We start from the raw sequence: 16625 nt of genomic DNA, 5'->3' as shown, positions 1-16625 counted from the left end.
CAGATCAGCGCTCACTCTTTCACGAAGGCCTTCAAGCTGCATGTGCTCTACTGTATTACTGCATGGAGTCTTTCAGTGGCATGAAAAACCTGCTGGTTTGCTCGCTCCTGCTGCAAACAATAGACCGATCTAATATTAGAATCTGAGAAATAGAACCCAAGCGACAGTACCATTGAGTGAGAGTAAATCCACTCTGACACCAGCACAAGTAAAAACACTGAATACCAAGTGTTACTTGGATTAAATAAATATTAACACGTGCGAACACGAATGTATCAGTGTAACTGTCTGAAGTACTCTGAAGAACACGAGTAGCTCACAACCATTTGACTAATAGACAAATCCCAGCATGGAGCAACATTGACCTTCTGAAACTCCAGTGGCAGATTTCTTCACTTCTCACTGAGACATTCACAGGTAGGACACAGCACAAAGACAAACATGTTAATTCTACAACTTTGAGGGGGGTGTTGCTGCTATAATTTTCTTTTTTAAAAGTACACATTTTCCCATTAAATGGTAAAATGTCTGAGTTTTAACATCTGATCTCCTGCTGATGTTCTTTTCATAATGAGGTGTCGGTCCATGAGATTTGCAAATCATTGCATTCTGTTCCATTGTACATTTATCAACACTTCCCAACATAGTTTCTAGTATTGGGGTAGTATAAACTTTAAGAGTTCTTTCAGATCTTATTTTCCCCTCTGTGTGTTCAGAAAGAATGATCAAATTAACAGAATGATTCAGGGTTTAAAATCGCTTTCGTCGTAACGGAGCATTTACAGAAAGAACACATTTTAATATGAAGTCACAGCTTATGAGGTAAATGTAAAGGAGTGAAAACTCTTCAGGTCAGACATTCTGTGGACGAGATGCAGAAAGTGAGACACCAAAAGATCTTCCCCACCATTTTATCCATCTCAAGATCGTGGTTCTCTGGAGCTTTTACAAACTGGCTATAGTGTCACACCCTGGACTAGCAGAAACACACTCCCACTTCCAACTTAGGGGCAATTCAGGGTCACCAAATGCATCTTTTCAGGCTTTGGAAGGAAACCGGAGTATCTAGAGAACATGCAATCTCCACACAGAGGAGTCAAACCAGACTGGATGCTGCAAAGCACTTGATCACTGTGCAGTCCTAAAAGAGGTTCAACAAACACAAACTATGTTTATCAATATACAGTTCATCTGTTTTATAGACACGTGTGCACTGCTGTGATCCGGAAGACTGCAAAGAAGATAAATTGATGAAGTTAGTGTATAATGAAGAAAGAAACGTGCAACTATTTGCAATTTTTTAACATATTATTAGAAGTTTCTAAATACTGACAGGTTGAATATTGTGGCTTGCTATTGTCTAATAAAACTTGATTTCTCTATTTACTCAACGGATTTAGCTCATGTATCATTTTTTCTCTCTCACTGCTTTCAACATCTGATCTGTTTACCCTTCACCGGGAGTTTGCCATGCGCTTTTAAATCTTTTTGATGCTTCAGTCGTGAACCCAATATTATGTAACATTAAGGACACTCGGGTCAGCCATGATGTAAGTGACAACACACATCTGGTCCCAGCTCCAACAGGGCATCCGCCAGGCCATCCCCAATGACTGAACGCTGCGTCATCTTGACATTAAACCCACAGGTAAATGGAGTATTTGGCGCAGCGGTGCGCAGCATGCATACAGCAGCAGCAGCAGCTGGAGATCTGGGTTTATTTTTCGTGCGCTGTCGCTTTAAGGAGCCTTTCGCGGCGCAGAGGCGCTTCAGCGGCGCATCACATGATTCTTCTCTTGTGACATGAATCCAGACAGAAAGGGAAAGCCTTCCCCACTTCCCCCTGAGTTACACTGCGCTGTGATGACGGAGGATTGTTGCTTCGGTGCCAAAGGACCAACTTCGCGTAGGGACATGGAGTTGAGTTAACCATCAGCAGCCAGACTCGGATCATTCCTCATTTCAAACTGGACGCGTAGGGGATTTTCTTTAAATATATATTTTTTTGGGGGCTTGGAGCGCCGCCGGGTACAAAGTTGGCGCATGGAGAGGGACGAAGTTTCATTTTTGCGCAGCGTGTTGTCTTTGTTTTTGTCGCCTCTGCCTGCCAACCAGCGTCCAACAGCTTTCCGGGCAACAACAAGCCAAACGGGACTAGTTGAATTTTGAGCGTTTTTTTTGTGTGTTTTGGAGACTTGAGGGGCAGACAAGTTGAGGACGTCGGGAGAGATGGTGGACAGCAAACCACTTCTCCAGGACAGACCCCCCGCCTACAATGCCGTCCCAGGGGCGTACGACTACGGCCCGCAGCAGCAACAGCAGCCGGGCTACGGGGCAATCCCCGCCGCTGCCCCTCCACCGTACCCGTACCCGGACGGGCAAGGCAAGTAGTAGCTCATGGCGCACACTTCTGATTCCGCACGGTGAAAACAAAGTTAAGTAACCAGACGCGGGGGGACAGCTCTCACACTTCCGTCTTTTTCATTTATTCAAAACCTTTCCAAGTCGTTGGCTTCACATTCGGCAAGTATTTGAGCCTCGAGCGGGCACATTTCCTGCCACTGAAGCCGAGACTTAAGAGTTTTATTTCTGTGAAATCCGTGGTTAGTTTCGCTTATCAGGCGCGCAATATTGCGCATGCGCAGGATGCCTGCACAGATGCGGCTGATGACCTTTTTCCCTTGAATAAAAATAAATTGTCACAAGAAGATACAGGACATTGTATATTTAAAATGAAGGCACACCTACCGTTCTTCTTTGCATTTACTAGTGCCACAATAGTTTATGTTCACTCATAGTTTATTTCAAATTTCCACTTGTTAATCAAGTGAATGAAGCTTTAGAATGTGTTTGGGTGAACAACAAAAAATATAGTTTATTTTATAGAGAGAAAACTACTAACATTCCTCTTTGAAATTCAGTGTATTGATGGCAGGAAGAGATTCATCCACCTCATCCATACACCCCACTTAATTTATCACAGGATAGCAGCGAGCTGCAGTCTAATCCAGCTGACTAAGTAAGCTCCATTCATACCTAGGGGCAGTTTGATCATCTCCAAATTAGTCCAAAATGCATATTTCCGTACTGTGGGTGGAAACTAGAGTAACTGCTGACACTGAAGGAAAAAAAAACAAATTCCACACAGACGAGAAATTCTCATTATGAAGGCAAGATATCATTACACCACTGAGCACCCTGACCAATAATATTAAACGAGTCCGGCACCCTTCATTGTGATCTGTTGGTAGACATGTCTTCTGTGGTTGAACTTGAGACAGAACAGTGACCTTTGATCGCTGCATATCAGCTTCAAGACAAGCAGGCCATCATCACCTGACTGTGATTGCATGAGATTAGCGGTGAGCGCAACAACAAGGAAGTCTCCTTTGGTGTGAGTTAAAGTGATTTCCTTCCTGGCGACATTCTGACTGTGTTCAACCTCCAGTAGAAAGAAGTACTGTGTGGCTACAACTCAATGGAGGGAAAAAAAGGTGCAAGTGAATGCACAGCCCCTCAGTGGAACGTGGTATCAAAGTTCAAACACACGAACAGACACTGTCTAAACAAGTCAAAAGTGAACTACTGAATCACCAGCTTTCTTTTCCGTTCGCTTCACATTGAGATGTGCTTTATTTTAAGCCTCTCACTTGTGGTTATTGCAAAAGTTATTACCGACGATTGAGAAATGTGGGAAGAACACACAGAAACTTCAGCGTCGTCAGGGCTGTTTATTAAATGAAGCTTTAGACTGAATGAATCACTTTTGAGAGTCATGATCAACTATGATGATTAATAATAATGAGTTATGCTTAATGGCCTCACGAGACACAAAAAAAAAGGGGTCAAACTAGTTACGTGTGTTACTTATTTAAACCATTATGTGACCAAATTATGAGGTGGAAAATTTTCCATTTCCAAAAAAAGGTATTTGGTTGTAACCCGCGTTTATCAAACAAATTGTACAAAAATTCAGAAAACATCCATCCTGGACTCAACCTGCACATAGAATGAGGAACCCTTTTAAATAAGACCAAACCTTCAGGGACATTGGTCCAAACAGGACAGAAAATGGTAGAAAGGAAAAAAAAAAAGCACCTCAAAGATATACACAATACATTATATTTTTGCCCTTCAGTACTTCACGCAGTCAGACTGGAGCAGGAAGTGCGTCAGGTGAGTTTCACTCGCGGTTCAGACCGAATCCAGCGTGTAACTGAGAGCGTGAGTAGAAGGTACCACACTGCAACGCCCAGGATGTTATTAAAATGCACATGTGCTCTGTCTCTCTCTTCCAACCCTCAGGATACCCGTCAGCCCAGATGGGTCCTGCCGTGTCCCAGCAGCCGTACACCAGCAGTTACACCATCATCCAGCCGTCTGTAGTGGTGGTGGGAGGCTGTCCCGCTTGCAGGTGAGCATAGATGAAGAAGAAGATCATGCGGATAAATGTCCATGCTGAAGGAGTACATTTTTAGTGATCTATTCACCCCCCCCCCTATATTTTCTTTGCATTTTTAAGTACCACAATGCCTCCACATTGTTTCTCTTCAGGCTTGTGTCACGTTTCAGTTTGAATGAATTCAGCAGTTTTAGCTTGGAGGTTTTTACTGAATCCCTCTGACAGTTTGGACGCGACGCCGGTGCTGCTTGGTCAGCTTCTCACCATCGTATGTTTGAGCTCATGGCTCGGGTCTCGCTGTTGTGTTGCCCTCGGTAAATAAATGCGAAACGGCAGTTACCATTACACACCTGGGTCATATCATGTTCTTATTAGATTTGATATATATGTTTTTGTTGCTGGTTGCTTGGTGCCTTCGGGCCTCCAGTGTCACTCGGTATTCAGTGGATGTAACTTCCTGTTTTGGAACGGAGCCGGTTTCACTGTGATGACTCGACGTCCTGTCAGTCAGGTGATTGGTCTCAGACATGTGACGGGGCTAAAGGTGGTCATGAGATCATGGAAAGGCCATAGAAGGCATGTCGCAGTATGTGGGGTGAGACTGAATCAGGAATTGTTTTGTGTACCCTGTTCAGGAAGTACTTCTTTACAGTTCAGCAGTCGTGTTTATTTGTCACGTGGAAAAGTAATAAAAAAAAATCAAAGTGCAGTTCCGTTTTTTTGTGTGTGAACTGAGAGCTGACATGGTGAGATGAAGTTCGGTGTTTTCTCAAATTAGGGCGTTACAAAGACGGGCGAGAATCCGTTTCACTCAAGTCATCTGACTCGTCTTATTAATGATCTAAATCTGCATCGAGGACTTGATCTTGTGTAAATTTAGAACAAGCAGCTGTACAAATACCCGTTTGACTTTTGTTATGTGCTCATATTTGAGTAAATTCTCTCCTTTCTTTTATTCCCCCTGCAAACTTTTTCTTACATTAATTTCCTGTGTGGAATGTCTTGTATCAGCTTCTGAAAGCGGCGCCGTCGTGCTCCTTCTCGACACTTTGTGGTAACGGTGGACGTGCTTGCTCGATGATTTCTGCATTTGGATGGCGGCCATGTTTCCGAGGTCAATGACAGCCACATTTCCTGGTAACTTTGTACAACTAAACTGTGAACACAAAGATCCATGACGCGGCAGCGCCACGTTCGGTGCTTTCGATTGCCACCGAGAATTATTGTGTTATCAACATGAGGTCAGTCCAGTTCAGCATCGCGGCAAAACTTTAAGACTTTGTGTGAGGATTATCTGTATTTAATCGTCTCCCGCCCTCCAAAAAAGCAATCCATAGCTGTGTGGCACTCTGGTGCAGGATTGTTATGAAGTGATTTCCCATCTCGGTGGAGTCTAGGTTAAATCCTTCGCGGGGCCTCGGGCAGATTTACTTGCTATGCTGCTCGACGTTGCGCGGTCATGAGACCGCGGCGAGCACTTTGTTTACTGTCAGTCTGGATTAAAGCTGCGGTGAGACGCGGCCTTCATCAGCCCCCTCTCTTTTGAGACAAGCTGCTTTGTATTCTGACATTTTACATTATGCGCGAATAATTGACACGTGTCTTGGTTTCTTTTTGTTTTTGAGGTTCAGCATTTCTTTTGCTTAAAAATCGACATTTACTATGAAACGGTCACGCTGCACCAAAATCCACTGAAGAAATTGTAACAGGTGTGTGTTGCGTGTCTCTCACTGTATTCCCAGGGTTTACTCTGCCTTTTTATAGTCTGCTGGGACGACCTCCCAGTATCCTAGTACCCTGAATTGCGTTACAATTACCAATCAGAGGCACGTTTTTGCACTGCAAAGAAACGGGAGATAACTCTTGGCTGTACAGGGAGAACATGTAAACTCAAGAGGCCAACCACGCCACTGTGCAGCCAAAAAGCACATGAATATTAAAATATTTCCTCTAAAAGGAAGGATGAACCCGTAATGATCCAGTTTTTTCTTCAGAATCTTTCTCCCAAATATATATAGAGCCATTGTTTTGTATTGACAAATTTCCCACAGTTTTCCTCTTTCAGTGTCGTCCCATGTCTTTCTGCTGTATTATTTTCAGGATATTATACTAACTGCTTAGGAAACCACTGAACCCCCCCCCCCCAAAAAAAAACAACAACACCTAAATACATTCATAAAATACTCTGAAATTTACTAGTTATTTACTTTAGAAAAATATGAATCACTCCAAATACCACAAGAAATATTTGGTGCCATGAAGAGTTATTTAACAGTCATCATATTTTCAGATTTAAACATTTTGTATGTGATTGGAAGAAAAAAAAAAGCCTGAGGATGATGAACTGAAGAATTATCTTATTGGTCGTGACGCAGAAACTCTCAGGATATAAGTCAGATTGAAAATAATAAGTATTTATTTAGACACTCACCTCCTTCACATTCAGAATTATCACATCCATTGTGGGGATAGAAGAAGAAAAAAGAAGAACGACAGAGAGCAACAGGCAAACGGACATAAATCCACTAACTACTGAAGGAAGGGCTCAGGAGGCTCCGACCACCAACTTCCAGTTCCACGGGATGGAGATCCTGCAGGAAGGGAGGGAGCGAGAGACGGAGACTAGACTGCAGGAGAGAGAGAGAGATGTTAACGTGTAATAGTGAAGCAGGAAAGAAGCTCAGTGTCGATCCAACTGGAGCAGCTTCACTCCAAAATAAACGCGCTGCCAAAGAAAGCAAGCCGGAGTGTCTGGAACAACCCACAGAAGCTCAGGTAGAACCTGCAAACTCCACACAGAAGACCTGATCGCTCGGCAGTGTGAACCGCGACGATGAAGATGGTTTGGCTGAGAGCTCTTTGTGAATGAGTCCTTCCTGCCTGTTGTGTTGCAGAGTCGGGGTCCTGGAGGACGACTTCACCTGTCTGGGGATCCTCTGCGCCATCTTCTTCTTCCCGCTGGGCATCTTGTTTTGCTTCGCGCTGCGTCAGAGAAGGTGTCCCAACTGCGGCGCCTCCTTCGGCTAGAGGGACCAAATCGCAGCTCTTGCACACGCTTGCCCTCCCATGCACGCACACACACACACACACACACACACACACACACACACACACACACACACACACACACACACACACACGATACACAAAAGCATATACAGCCACGCTTGCACACACACATGCATAATCCAGCATTTTTGTTCTCTTCTGTACGCTATGTTGTAATCTTTTCTTGATATTGCACATCGACGTTGCCATTTTATTGGATATTCTGGATGAATTCGATTGATTTTTGTTTTGTTATTAGAGGCACCATATAGAACTCTTATCACCGTTTTTCCGGCTAAAGGATATATTCTAGCGTATGTACACGTCCAGCTGTCGTCAGTGCCTTCACTACATGCCGAGTGATCATCAGATTCCATCAGTCATGAGTTCTTCTGTAGATTTCGCTCAGTCGTTCAGGACCCGAGCAGATTCCTTCATGTTTGCTAAACCAGATGTAACAAGGCACATGTAGTTGTTTTTTTGTCCCTTTTCTTCTCTCTCTCACTTTTATTGCATTCGCTGGTACACTGCATACTTTGTGCTTAGTAAGACAGGGATCGCTGTAGATCACTGATGAATTCGCTTCTTTTTTTTTTTAGTAACGCAATCCTTGTTTTCTCGTTGTGTGTCACATAGGAAAACACACACACACACGCGCGATAATGTTTGAGAAAGTGATGGTAAAAGCTGTTCCAGGTCAAACGGAGGACTGCTGTCGGACACGCAGCCTCTTGTTCTGATTTTTGTTTATGATTTCTTGGGGCCATATTTGCACTGACCGCTGACGCGATGATTCTTGTGGTGGGTTGTATTTTTTTTATTTTTTTCCAGGGCCAATACAGACCTCAGGTACATACAATCTGAAATGCCCTGGACTTTACAACCCTGCTCCCCCTACCCCCCCACCCCCACCCCCACCCCCGCCCACCCACCCACCCACCACTGTTTGGAGTCCAGACTTTCTAGGGGGACTCTCGTGTTCAAAAGCTCGGACTTCTTCCTCCAACGCGAGGAGTTTCCCCTTCATGGAAGCATGCTGAGTAGAAAAAGAAGGAAATCTCAATAATGTGTATGATCTCTGGATTTTTAATCTTCGTATTTTACTGTGTGACAAGTCAACCCGCCCTGCTCCTCCCAGCAAGACAATCAGCCGAATGTCTCTGTCCCCCGTTATCCGCAGTGTCTCCACGTCCATGTCTTCCATCACAGCAAAGTGTTATCACGCTGTTCTCAGCAGAAGAAAAGGAGATACCTGGGATGAAATTTCGCTTTAGAATCCACACTACGCACGCTGTTATGATCGAGGTTCTTACTTTTATATATGAGTTACTGTAATTAAAAATGAATGCTCCATATGTTTTTGACTTCTGGCTTGGTTTGATTCTTCTTTTTTTTTTTTTTTTTTTTGAACGTCAAATTTCAACCACATCAAAACATCCAAGTGAAGAAATCTTTTATTTATTTTTTTCATACAGCAGATTCTGTAAAGATGGTAATGTGGGCTGACAGGGGGAGAGGGGTCGTAGTGTACACGCCGGCCTTGTTGAGTGTAATGACGAAAACTGAATCGATCGCACATTCAGTGTAAACATGAGGCGATAACAGCTCATATCCACAATCGGCGCAAAGCAACGGATAAATCATATCATACAGCAGGTTTATCTTTGTCATGAAGGCAGAAGTCCTGTCAACACACCACTAACAGTCAACCTGGATGGCAAAAGACGACACGGCATCTTTTGTGCGAATGTATACACAGGAGCATGTTTAGGCGCGACTTTAATACAAGTCCAGGAAGTGGTTGAATGCAGAGGTCCTCCTCCTCTCTTATGGCAACAGAAAAAGTTCTAATAGTCCGTTTGACAATGAACAAACATCAACGGCATTAAAGACATTCCGAGATTTTCTTTGACCGTTTTTTTTTTTTAAACATCCATTTCTCTAGTGCAGGTAAGAATGTGCATATTAAGCTCTCACCACAACAGACGGACGGACAAAAAGAAAAGAAAAGGAAAAAAAAAAAAGACATAGAAAATATATACTTGTATATCATAAATATATGAACATCTGTTCAGTAAATAAAATGGTCCCAAAGTAGTTGTGTCCGTCCAGATGTGACTGGACGTGGAGGGCAGGAGTTAGAATGCACATCCCGAGGGGATGACACGCGGAGCAGGACTAAAGATTACGGGAGTGGAGGGGTGGCTGGAAATGTGCAGGGATCAGATGACGGGTGCAGAGCGGTCGTTAGTGACGGTGGGACGTAACCGGACTGTGGCGAACGGGTTCCCTCCACTGGCGGCGGGGGGGAAACGAGACAAAAAAAACAACAATTGATGAATGCACATGTGGGTGATACAAAAAGCCAAATCGTGCTTGTTTATGAGACTCACGCAAGGTAAGCAGGCCTTGAGACGCCGTTAGACTGTGCTGCCTGTGGAGACAAGAGACACATCATCAGTCACAAGGCCACCACGCACACGCGCACATGCACACACGCTCACCATTTTCTACAGTACAAATCAGCACAAACAGGCGCATTGTGAGCCGATGAAGGATTGGACACGCTGCATGAATGAACCGGTCAAAGTGTGGGAACAACAATGTGCAGTGTCATGTCACGAGGAGACGTGTGTGGAAACCTGGATCTTCTGGAAATTCAAGTCTGTTTCTGAGTGCAGAGCAGAGTTCACCACTTCAGCGTGTCTCCCGGAGTTTGCTCAAGCCGTTGATTATAACACAACACAGCGTTTACTTTAATGGGAAAAACACATATATGCATTTTTATAGAATCATAGCTAAATATTGTTTGCTATTGTTGTTATATTTCATAATCAATAAGTCCCGACAACACATTTATAATTATGTATGAATGAAAACTGAGGGAATAAACAAATACACAGAACAGGATATATGCACTCTTAACTGCACAAAAAAGCGACCTCATAAACAAAACTAACATTTTTATTGGGCCAACTCTGACTCAGAGTAGTTTCTGCTTTTCTCCTATAGTATGAAAAAAAAAAAACAATGAGATGAAAACAATCTTATATTTGATAAAGTAAACAATATATACTGAATGTGAAGTTTGTTCAAATTCCAAAATGAAAATGCACTATGCACAATAAGTTGCATTGGTGGGGTGTGCAGAGGAGCTGTGTGTTGTGGTCATCATAGGAGTACATCTTTATAATGCATGGCACAAAGTTTGTAACCCTGCAGTACCTAACAAAAGCCACAAGAGGTCAGTAGTGTATTGAGCGACCATGACTGTCTGGGTTCTGGCACAGATCAGTTCAGTTTTTTTTTTCCTCCCTTCTTCTTTTTTTCCCACAGGATGCTGGCAGTTTCACATCTGCGTTTCCCTGACAGATGTTTGGATTACAAATCACAGGGAAATACTCACAGCTGGCAAAATAGAACACTGGTTAAATGGACACTTGTAATTTGTTCCTAAAATGGCATTCAGTGGGGACTCTAATTTAGACAAAACCTTTTTTTTTCTTCTTTTAAATACATATCCATCCGTCTTCTTTACATCTTTATCCAGTTCAGGAGGCGATCCCAGCTGCTTATGGGTGAAGGCAGGGCACACCCTGGAGGGATCGCCTATTTATATATCGAGCGCCACCATTTTTTTATTTTTTTTATTTTTTTGCCTTTGTGACTCCAACACACTTCCCTTCTTCTTTTCACTGATACTCAGCTTGGAAGTTAAAAACATCTCTGCCTTTTTTACTTTCTCTGCTGATCTCAGTCTCTCAGACAACTCTCAGCCTCTCTCGCAGTTTCCATTCTCTAAATATATTCATTCCTGTGGGTCGTTATCTTATCCTCTCACACGGAAGCGCCAAACCAGTGAGGGTGCATTTTTTTCTCATGGTGACAGAGCATTCCAGGGTAACCCCACCTCCCCCAGCTTTCCTTCCTATCTGCCTTTCTCACAATACTTTGTCTGGGCCAACCTAACCTGCACCTGTAAAGACAAAAAAGAAGGTTTAATTGATACTTTGACAACACTGACAAACTGGTAGAAAATAGAAACAACCTGAATGGGGAAAATATGAAAACCTCAATTTGCACCACTCAGTGCAGAAGAAGCACTATTTTCTCAGGCACTCGTGTTTATTCAGCAATAATTACCTCTGAAATGCGCACTCAAGATGAAGCAGCAACAAATTGCTGCATACACATGCACAAACATGTGCACACACCAACACACAACCTCAGCCGCCCACACCGCACCGCACATAAACTACAGTATCATAATCTACTGTAGCAGAACTACGGAACTTATTTTTTTTATTTCCCACACACAAGCCTATTCTGGGCTCCGTGCAAGCGTCTGCGTCGTGAAGAGAGCTACACCCGAGTTCGTGAGTCAGTACGAAGGAATAAATTTCCCTGGAAGTGACCCTTATCTATTCTCAAAAGCTGACGGGGAGGAATGAGAAGTGTGCAAGAGAGGTATGAAGATGGAGTGTTCAGATGTTGAGATAAATGGGACAAATATTAATGAGAGAGACTGAAGGAATGAAGAGGAAACGACAGAGAGAGAAGTTAGGTATCGAGTTTGGCCCAGAGTGGAATTCCACCATAATACAGAGCCAGTGATAGAGAGATGTGTGCCGGATGTAGACTGACAGGTCCAGTGGACACACACACACACACACACACACACACACACACACACACACACACACACACACACACACACACACACACACACACACACACACACACACACACACACACACACACACACACACACACACACACACACACACACACACACACACACACACACACACACACACACACACACACACACACACACACACGCACAGACAATTGGCCTCACTACTGTACGTGAAGCTCTGGCTGTGGACCAAATGAGCAGTAAATAATGGATACAGGCAAGAAAGAAAAAGTATCTCCATTTGCCATCTTACCATTGAACCTCTATCTGGGTCAAACATCACAACCTACCAGAATAGCCACGGTGGCACTGAGTTTAGTTTGTTTATGTAACTTCACCTCTGGATCTTTGTAAAGTCGGTAAAGATGCAAAAAGTGTCACAATTCTTGTGAAGTGAAGAACTTAAGAGCTAAGTATAAAACATGACGTCTTTTTCGGGAACTGTGACTTGGTCTTGAATTATGTACAATATTCAGAGTCAAACTATGAACACACTGTGTTATTCCTCATCAAGACTGAGGATGTAAATGTGAACCTGATTTACCAAGAATTTACATTCATCCACTGGGGGGGGACTAAAAAGCTTTCACATACAGAAAACCACAACTTTGGCTGAGACTTTGCATGAAATGCAAATGCAAGATCATTTGTGAAGTGAGGAATACTGAAGCAATGAGACTGTAGGGTATTGTGACGTAATACTGTTTTGAAACCATCGCTGCTGATATACAGGACGTATTATATTTCCTTATGTTAGGTTAAAAAAAGTAGATGTGCTGTAATTCATGCAGACTTCAACCACATTCTCATGCCTATACCAGAGCTACTGAATCTGACTGAATGAAACACTTTTTAAGCCTCACTCAGCATCAGTCTTTATCCCCTGCAACTTATCCTGAGAGGCCACCTTTAGATAATATCCCATGTTTTAGAGCAGGGCTGTCAGGAGCCACATACAGCCCCAATATCTGTAAAATAGTGCCATAATAACCCTTTAGATTTAAACGTTAAATAGTTTTTCTTTATTTTGGTGCAGATTACATGTGATAAAAATGTCTATATTCACAAACTCAAACTATTACTACTGAAAATGACTACAAGCTCACCGTAAAGCCAATTTTAATGAAGCCTTCTGGTGCAGAACACAGTGAAATGCTCGACTATCACTGTTGCATTGAGCGCGTTTTCACAAACTCACCCTGACATTTATTCCAGAAAGAGATAATAATTCAATATGAACATGGGCTTATAGCAATAAAGTGCGTATCAATTATGCATCTCGATGAACCCCCCCCCCCCCCCCCCCCCCCCCCCCCCAAAAAACCCTAACTCGCATATTTTTTTACAAAATCATTGTGCTGTACAGACCATCACAACTGGTCTCTTAAGGTGAATTATTAAACAGCAAAAGGCAGAAAGCTGAGTTCTATAAAGGTCCGCAGTGTCTCATCCACATTTATGCAACATTTATTAAAGCAACACATGCAAAAAATTAAGTGAAAACTGTGTTTGGTTCAACGCTGATTAGAAAACGCTCGTTGTGAGTCGCCAATTTCAGAGCATTCACCCCAGACATTAGGAAAAATACATGTTTGTTCCTGCAACTATCATCTTCAATGAGCGTGTATAGAGACTCTCATTTAGCTTAACAACCTCCGTTCAGACGGAGCCACACGTTCCAATATTAAAGCAACTTAAAGACCAAACTGGGTGAATATAGGTCAGATAAATGAAGAATAACACAGAGTTGTATCAACCGGTTCAATCAGTTTTGAGTAGAAATACATATCTGAATATAGAAATACATATGTGTATTATAATACAAAATTTCCAAATGGGACATCTTCCAGATGGATATTCCCACCTGGAAGTTGGAATGTTCTAGTTTCCAAAAGACCTATCCTGGTTATCAATATCTAAGGTGGATCTGCAAAATGGAGTTTCTTAAAACTTGAGAGAGAGTGTAAATCAGGGGGATCAAACTCATTTTAGTTCGAAGTGCATTCTTAAAGTTAGATTCAGCATTGTAATTGAATTGAATTGAATTTAGGGTTAGATGGAGATTGTTAAGAAACCCCCTGGTGGACCAGTTTTGGCCCATAGGCCATATGTCTGACACTCCGAGTCAAGCTCTTTCAATCTGGCTTTTATTACGGTTCATCCTATTCAGGCTCATTAAAGTCTATCAAAGACCTTCCACGCACTCAGTAAGACTCAGCATGCACATCTCCACTCGGGGCTATCACATTAGTCGATGTAAAATCTAATTGGTATGCTTCTAAAACGAGATACCTTTACGCGAGTTATATTTTTCAGTAAGCCATTTCCTCCTGCCGATAAAACTGCAAGTCAAAAAGCCAGACTATCAACAGAATGAACCAGAACTCAGTCAGTATGTCTGTGGAACTACTTCAGAGTCCAAAAAATTTCTAGATTTCAAAAAAAAAAAAATGGCGACACTGACGGTGTATCAGAGCGTGGTCGGGTTTCCACACCAGACATAAAAAGCTCATCTGACACCACACACACACACACACACACACACACACACACACACACACACACACACACACACACACACACACACACACACACACACACACACACACACACACACACACACACGTGGACACGTGTACCCTCATCAGCGGTCAAGATAAGGCTGCACACATGAGGGTACAGTCGCCACACCGCTGCAGGTATCAAGTGAGGCGTAGTATTTCTCACTGACCGTGTTGAGATCAGACGAATAGGAGGAGGTGGCGGAGGGCGTGGGAGAGTGATGGTGGTTGTTGTTGGTGATGGCCAAGGCGTGCTTGATGTGGCCGTGCTGTGAGCGCTCGCAGTAGTCCGCCGGGGGGAGCACCATGGTGGCCTCGTCCGTCTCGGTGTCCTGATGGTGGAGGTTGACCACGCTTCTGCTGCGATACGGAGCTGCTGTCTCACTGAGGCGGGGATGAGAGGAAGACGATGAGATGAGGGGGTAGAAACAGAAAGTCAAAGACAGAGTGGAGATATATAAAGGAGGAAAGAGGATGAAGTCGAGGGAGAAAAGTTAAGAGAAGAAAAGAGAGTGAAAGAGGTGAAGTGACGGCCGCATAAACTAATAAAGAAGGTACGTGAGTGTTGCTGTTTTTCTATCTTTGGTGGCCAGCAACGAGGGTAGATGACGGAAGTAAATCTATTTTAAAGTTGTTGGTATCAAGTTACACTCAATGTGTCAAAGTTCCTCTGGAGGACAAAGGGACAAAGATGCTTGTTGCGTCCCCCGGCACTGGTTATAGCTTAAACTGTGGGTTTCCATGACCGGTAGTAGCTGGCTCGCAGCCTCTCTGTGGGAGGTGCAGCACATTAAGATCTAATAAATTAATCCGACAGGGATTCATCTCTTTGAAGAGAAGCCTGGAGTCAACTCTCTCTCTCTCTCTCTCTCTCTCTCTCTCTCTCTCTCAAAAGCAAAATCTATTCATCAGCACACAACATCCTGTTTCCTGATGTGTTTCTGGGCGCTTGTGTGTGAAAAAAAAAAGAAAAAAAGTCCAGTTTTAGATTCTTTTCCAAAGCAAAATTATCATCTCAGAAAAGCTTCATGTGGCTGAATGGCGGAGGAGAATGTGACTTAGGGGACACCAAGAATCAAAGGTTGAGGTCTGGGAATGACCCCATAGGATTAGAAAGGTTATCACTTCGACAGGAGTAACCAGAGGAAACACTGCTAACAATACAGCCGCCTGCAACATGAAACCTTTCTCTCTATGTGTGTGTGTGTGTGTGTGTGTGTGTGGGCTGAAATGTGGAGTCCCCTTACCTGTTGTTATTCACGAGCGGCTCGGAGAGTGCACGGCAGTAAGATGAAGGGAACCAGCCCCTCCTGAAACGCAGGGACAAAGAACGGGGAGTTGGGGATGATCACATCTCTGATCTCAATCAGCTCTCAGTGCACCGCTGAAAACGTCTTTAAATGACCGAAAAGCTCCACTGTTCCACCCTCCATTCAACAATCTATGAATCTCCTATTGTGAAGAGACAATTGATCAGATAGACTGCATGTATATTTCCCATCAATCACACACACACACACACACACACACACATAATTGAGTTAGCGCCAAATAAAATGCTCTTCTTCGCTGTGGATATTTTATCTTCTAGCAACTCTTCCCTGTTTGGTTAGAGACAGGCTTTTTTTTTTAATCTTTTCAAAGCCGTACTATTAATCAATAACTTAAATAACGGGAACATCTTGTGGTCAAGGTCTCATCCTGCAGAGCTGACAGACAAATACTGCGAGTTTGCTCGAACTGCGAACACACCTTTATGCTTCAGTTTATCAAACGAGTCAGTCTCAGCCAGGTTTGCATGGCCTCGGTAAGAAGAATCATCATGCAACCATTTGTTACTGCCCACACACACAAACACACGCACGCACAGAAATAAACTCGATTTCATTACTAAGCTGAAAACATAATGTGATGC

The 16625-nt window shown here is 43.2% G+C and overlaps 2 protein-coding genes across 2 annotated transcripts in view; one reads left to right on the top strand and one right to left on the bottom strand.

Annotated features, from left to right (window-relative positions):
* Positions 1–1753: 1753 nt before the first annotated feature.
* Positions 1754–8805, top strand: bri3 (brain protein I3). Its single transcript, XM_080487474.1, has 3 exons — positions 1754–2383; positions 4306–4414; positions 7297–8805. Exons 1-3 carry the CDS (start codon positions 2230–2232, stop codon positions 7427–7429), a joined length of 396 nt encoding a protein of 131 aa, XP_080343600.1. The 5' UTR covers positions 1754–2229; the 3' UTR covers positions 7430–8805.
* Positions 8806–8857: 52 nt separating this feature from the next.
* baiap2l1b (BAR/IMD domain containing adaptor protein 2 like 1b) overlaps positions 8858–16625 on the bottom strand; it is a 31190-nt gene continuing 23422 nt past the window's right edge. The window contains exons 11-14 of the mRNA XM_080487470.1: positions 15958–16020; positions 14881–15094; positions 9844–9884; positions 8858–9745 (exon numbers count right to left, since the gene is read on the bottom strand). Coding sequence (XP_080343596.1) covers positions 9673–9745; positions 9844–9884; positions 14881–15094; positions 15958–16020 — 391 coding nt within the window. The 3' untranslated portion in view covers positions 8858–9672. The remainder of the gene's footprint in view (positions 9746–9843; positions 9885–14880; positions 15095–15957; positions 16021–16625) is intronic.

The sequence above is a fragment of the Lipophrys pholis genome (genome assembly GCF_963383615.2).
Source record: "Lipophrys pholis genome assembly, chromosome: 19".
Lineage (NCBI taxonomy): Eukaryota > Metazoa > Chordata > Actinopteri > Blenniiformes > Blenniidae > Lipophrys > Lipophrys pholis.
This window is presented reverse-complemented; position numbering and strand designations above follow the sequence as displayed.

Coding starts and splice junctions, on each gene's coding strand:
- bri3 (XM_080487474.1), top strand. CDS start 2,230: ATGGTGGACAGCAAACCACTTCTCCAGGACAGACCCCCCGCCTACAAT. Junction 2,384..4,305: donor CCCGTACCCGGACGGGCAAG/GCAAGTAGTAGC, acceptor TCCAACCCTCAG/GATACCCGTCAGCCCAGATG. Junction 4,415..7,296: donor GGAGGCTGTCCCGCTTGCAG/GTGAGCATAGAT, acceptor GTTGTGTTGCAG/AGTCGGGGTCCTGGAGGACG.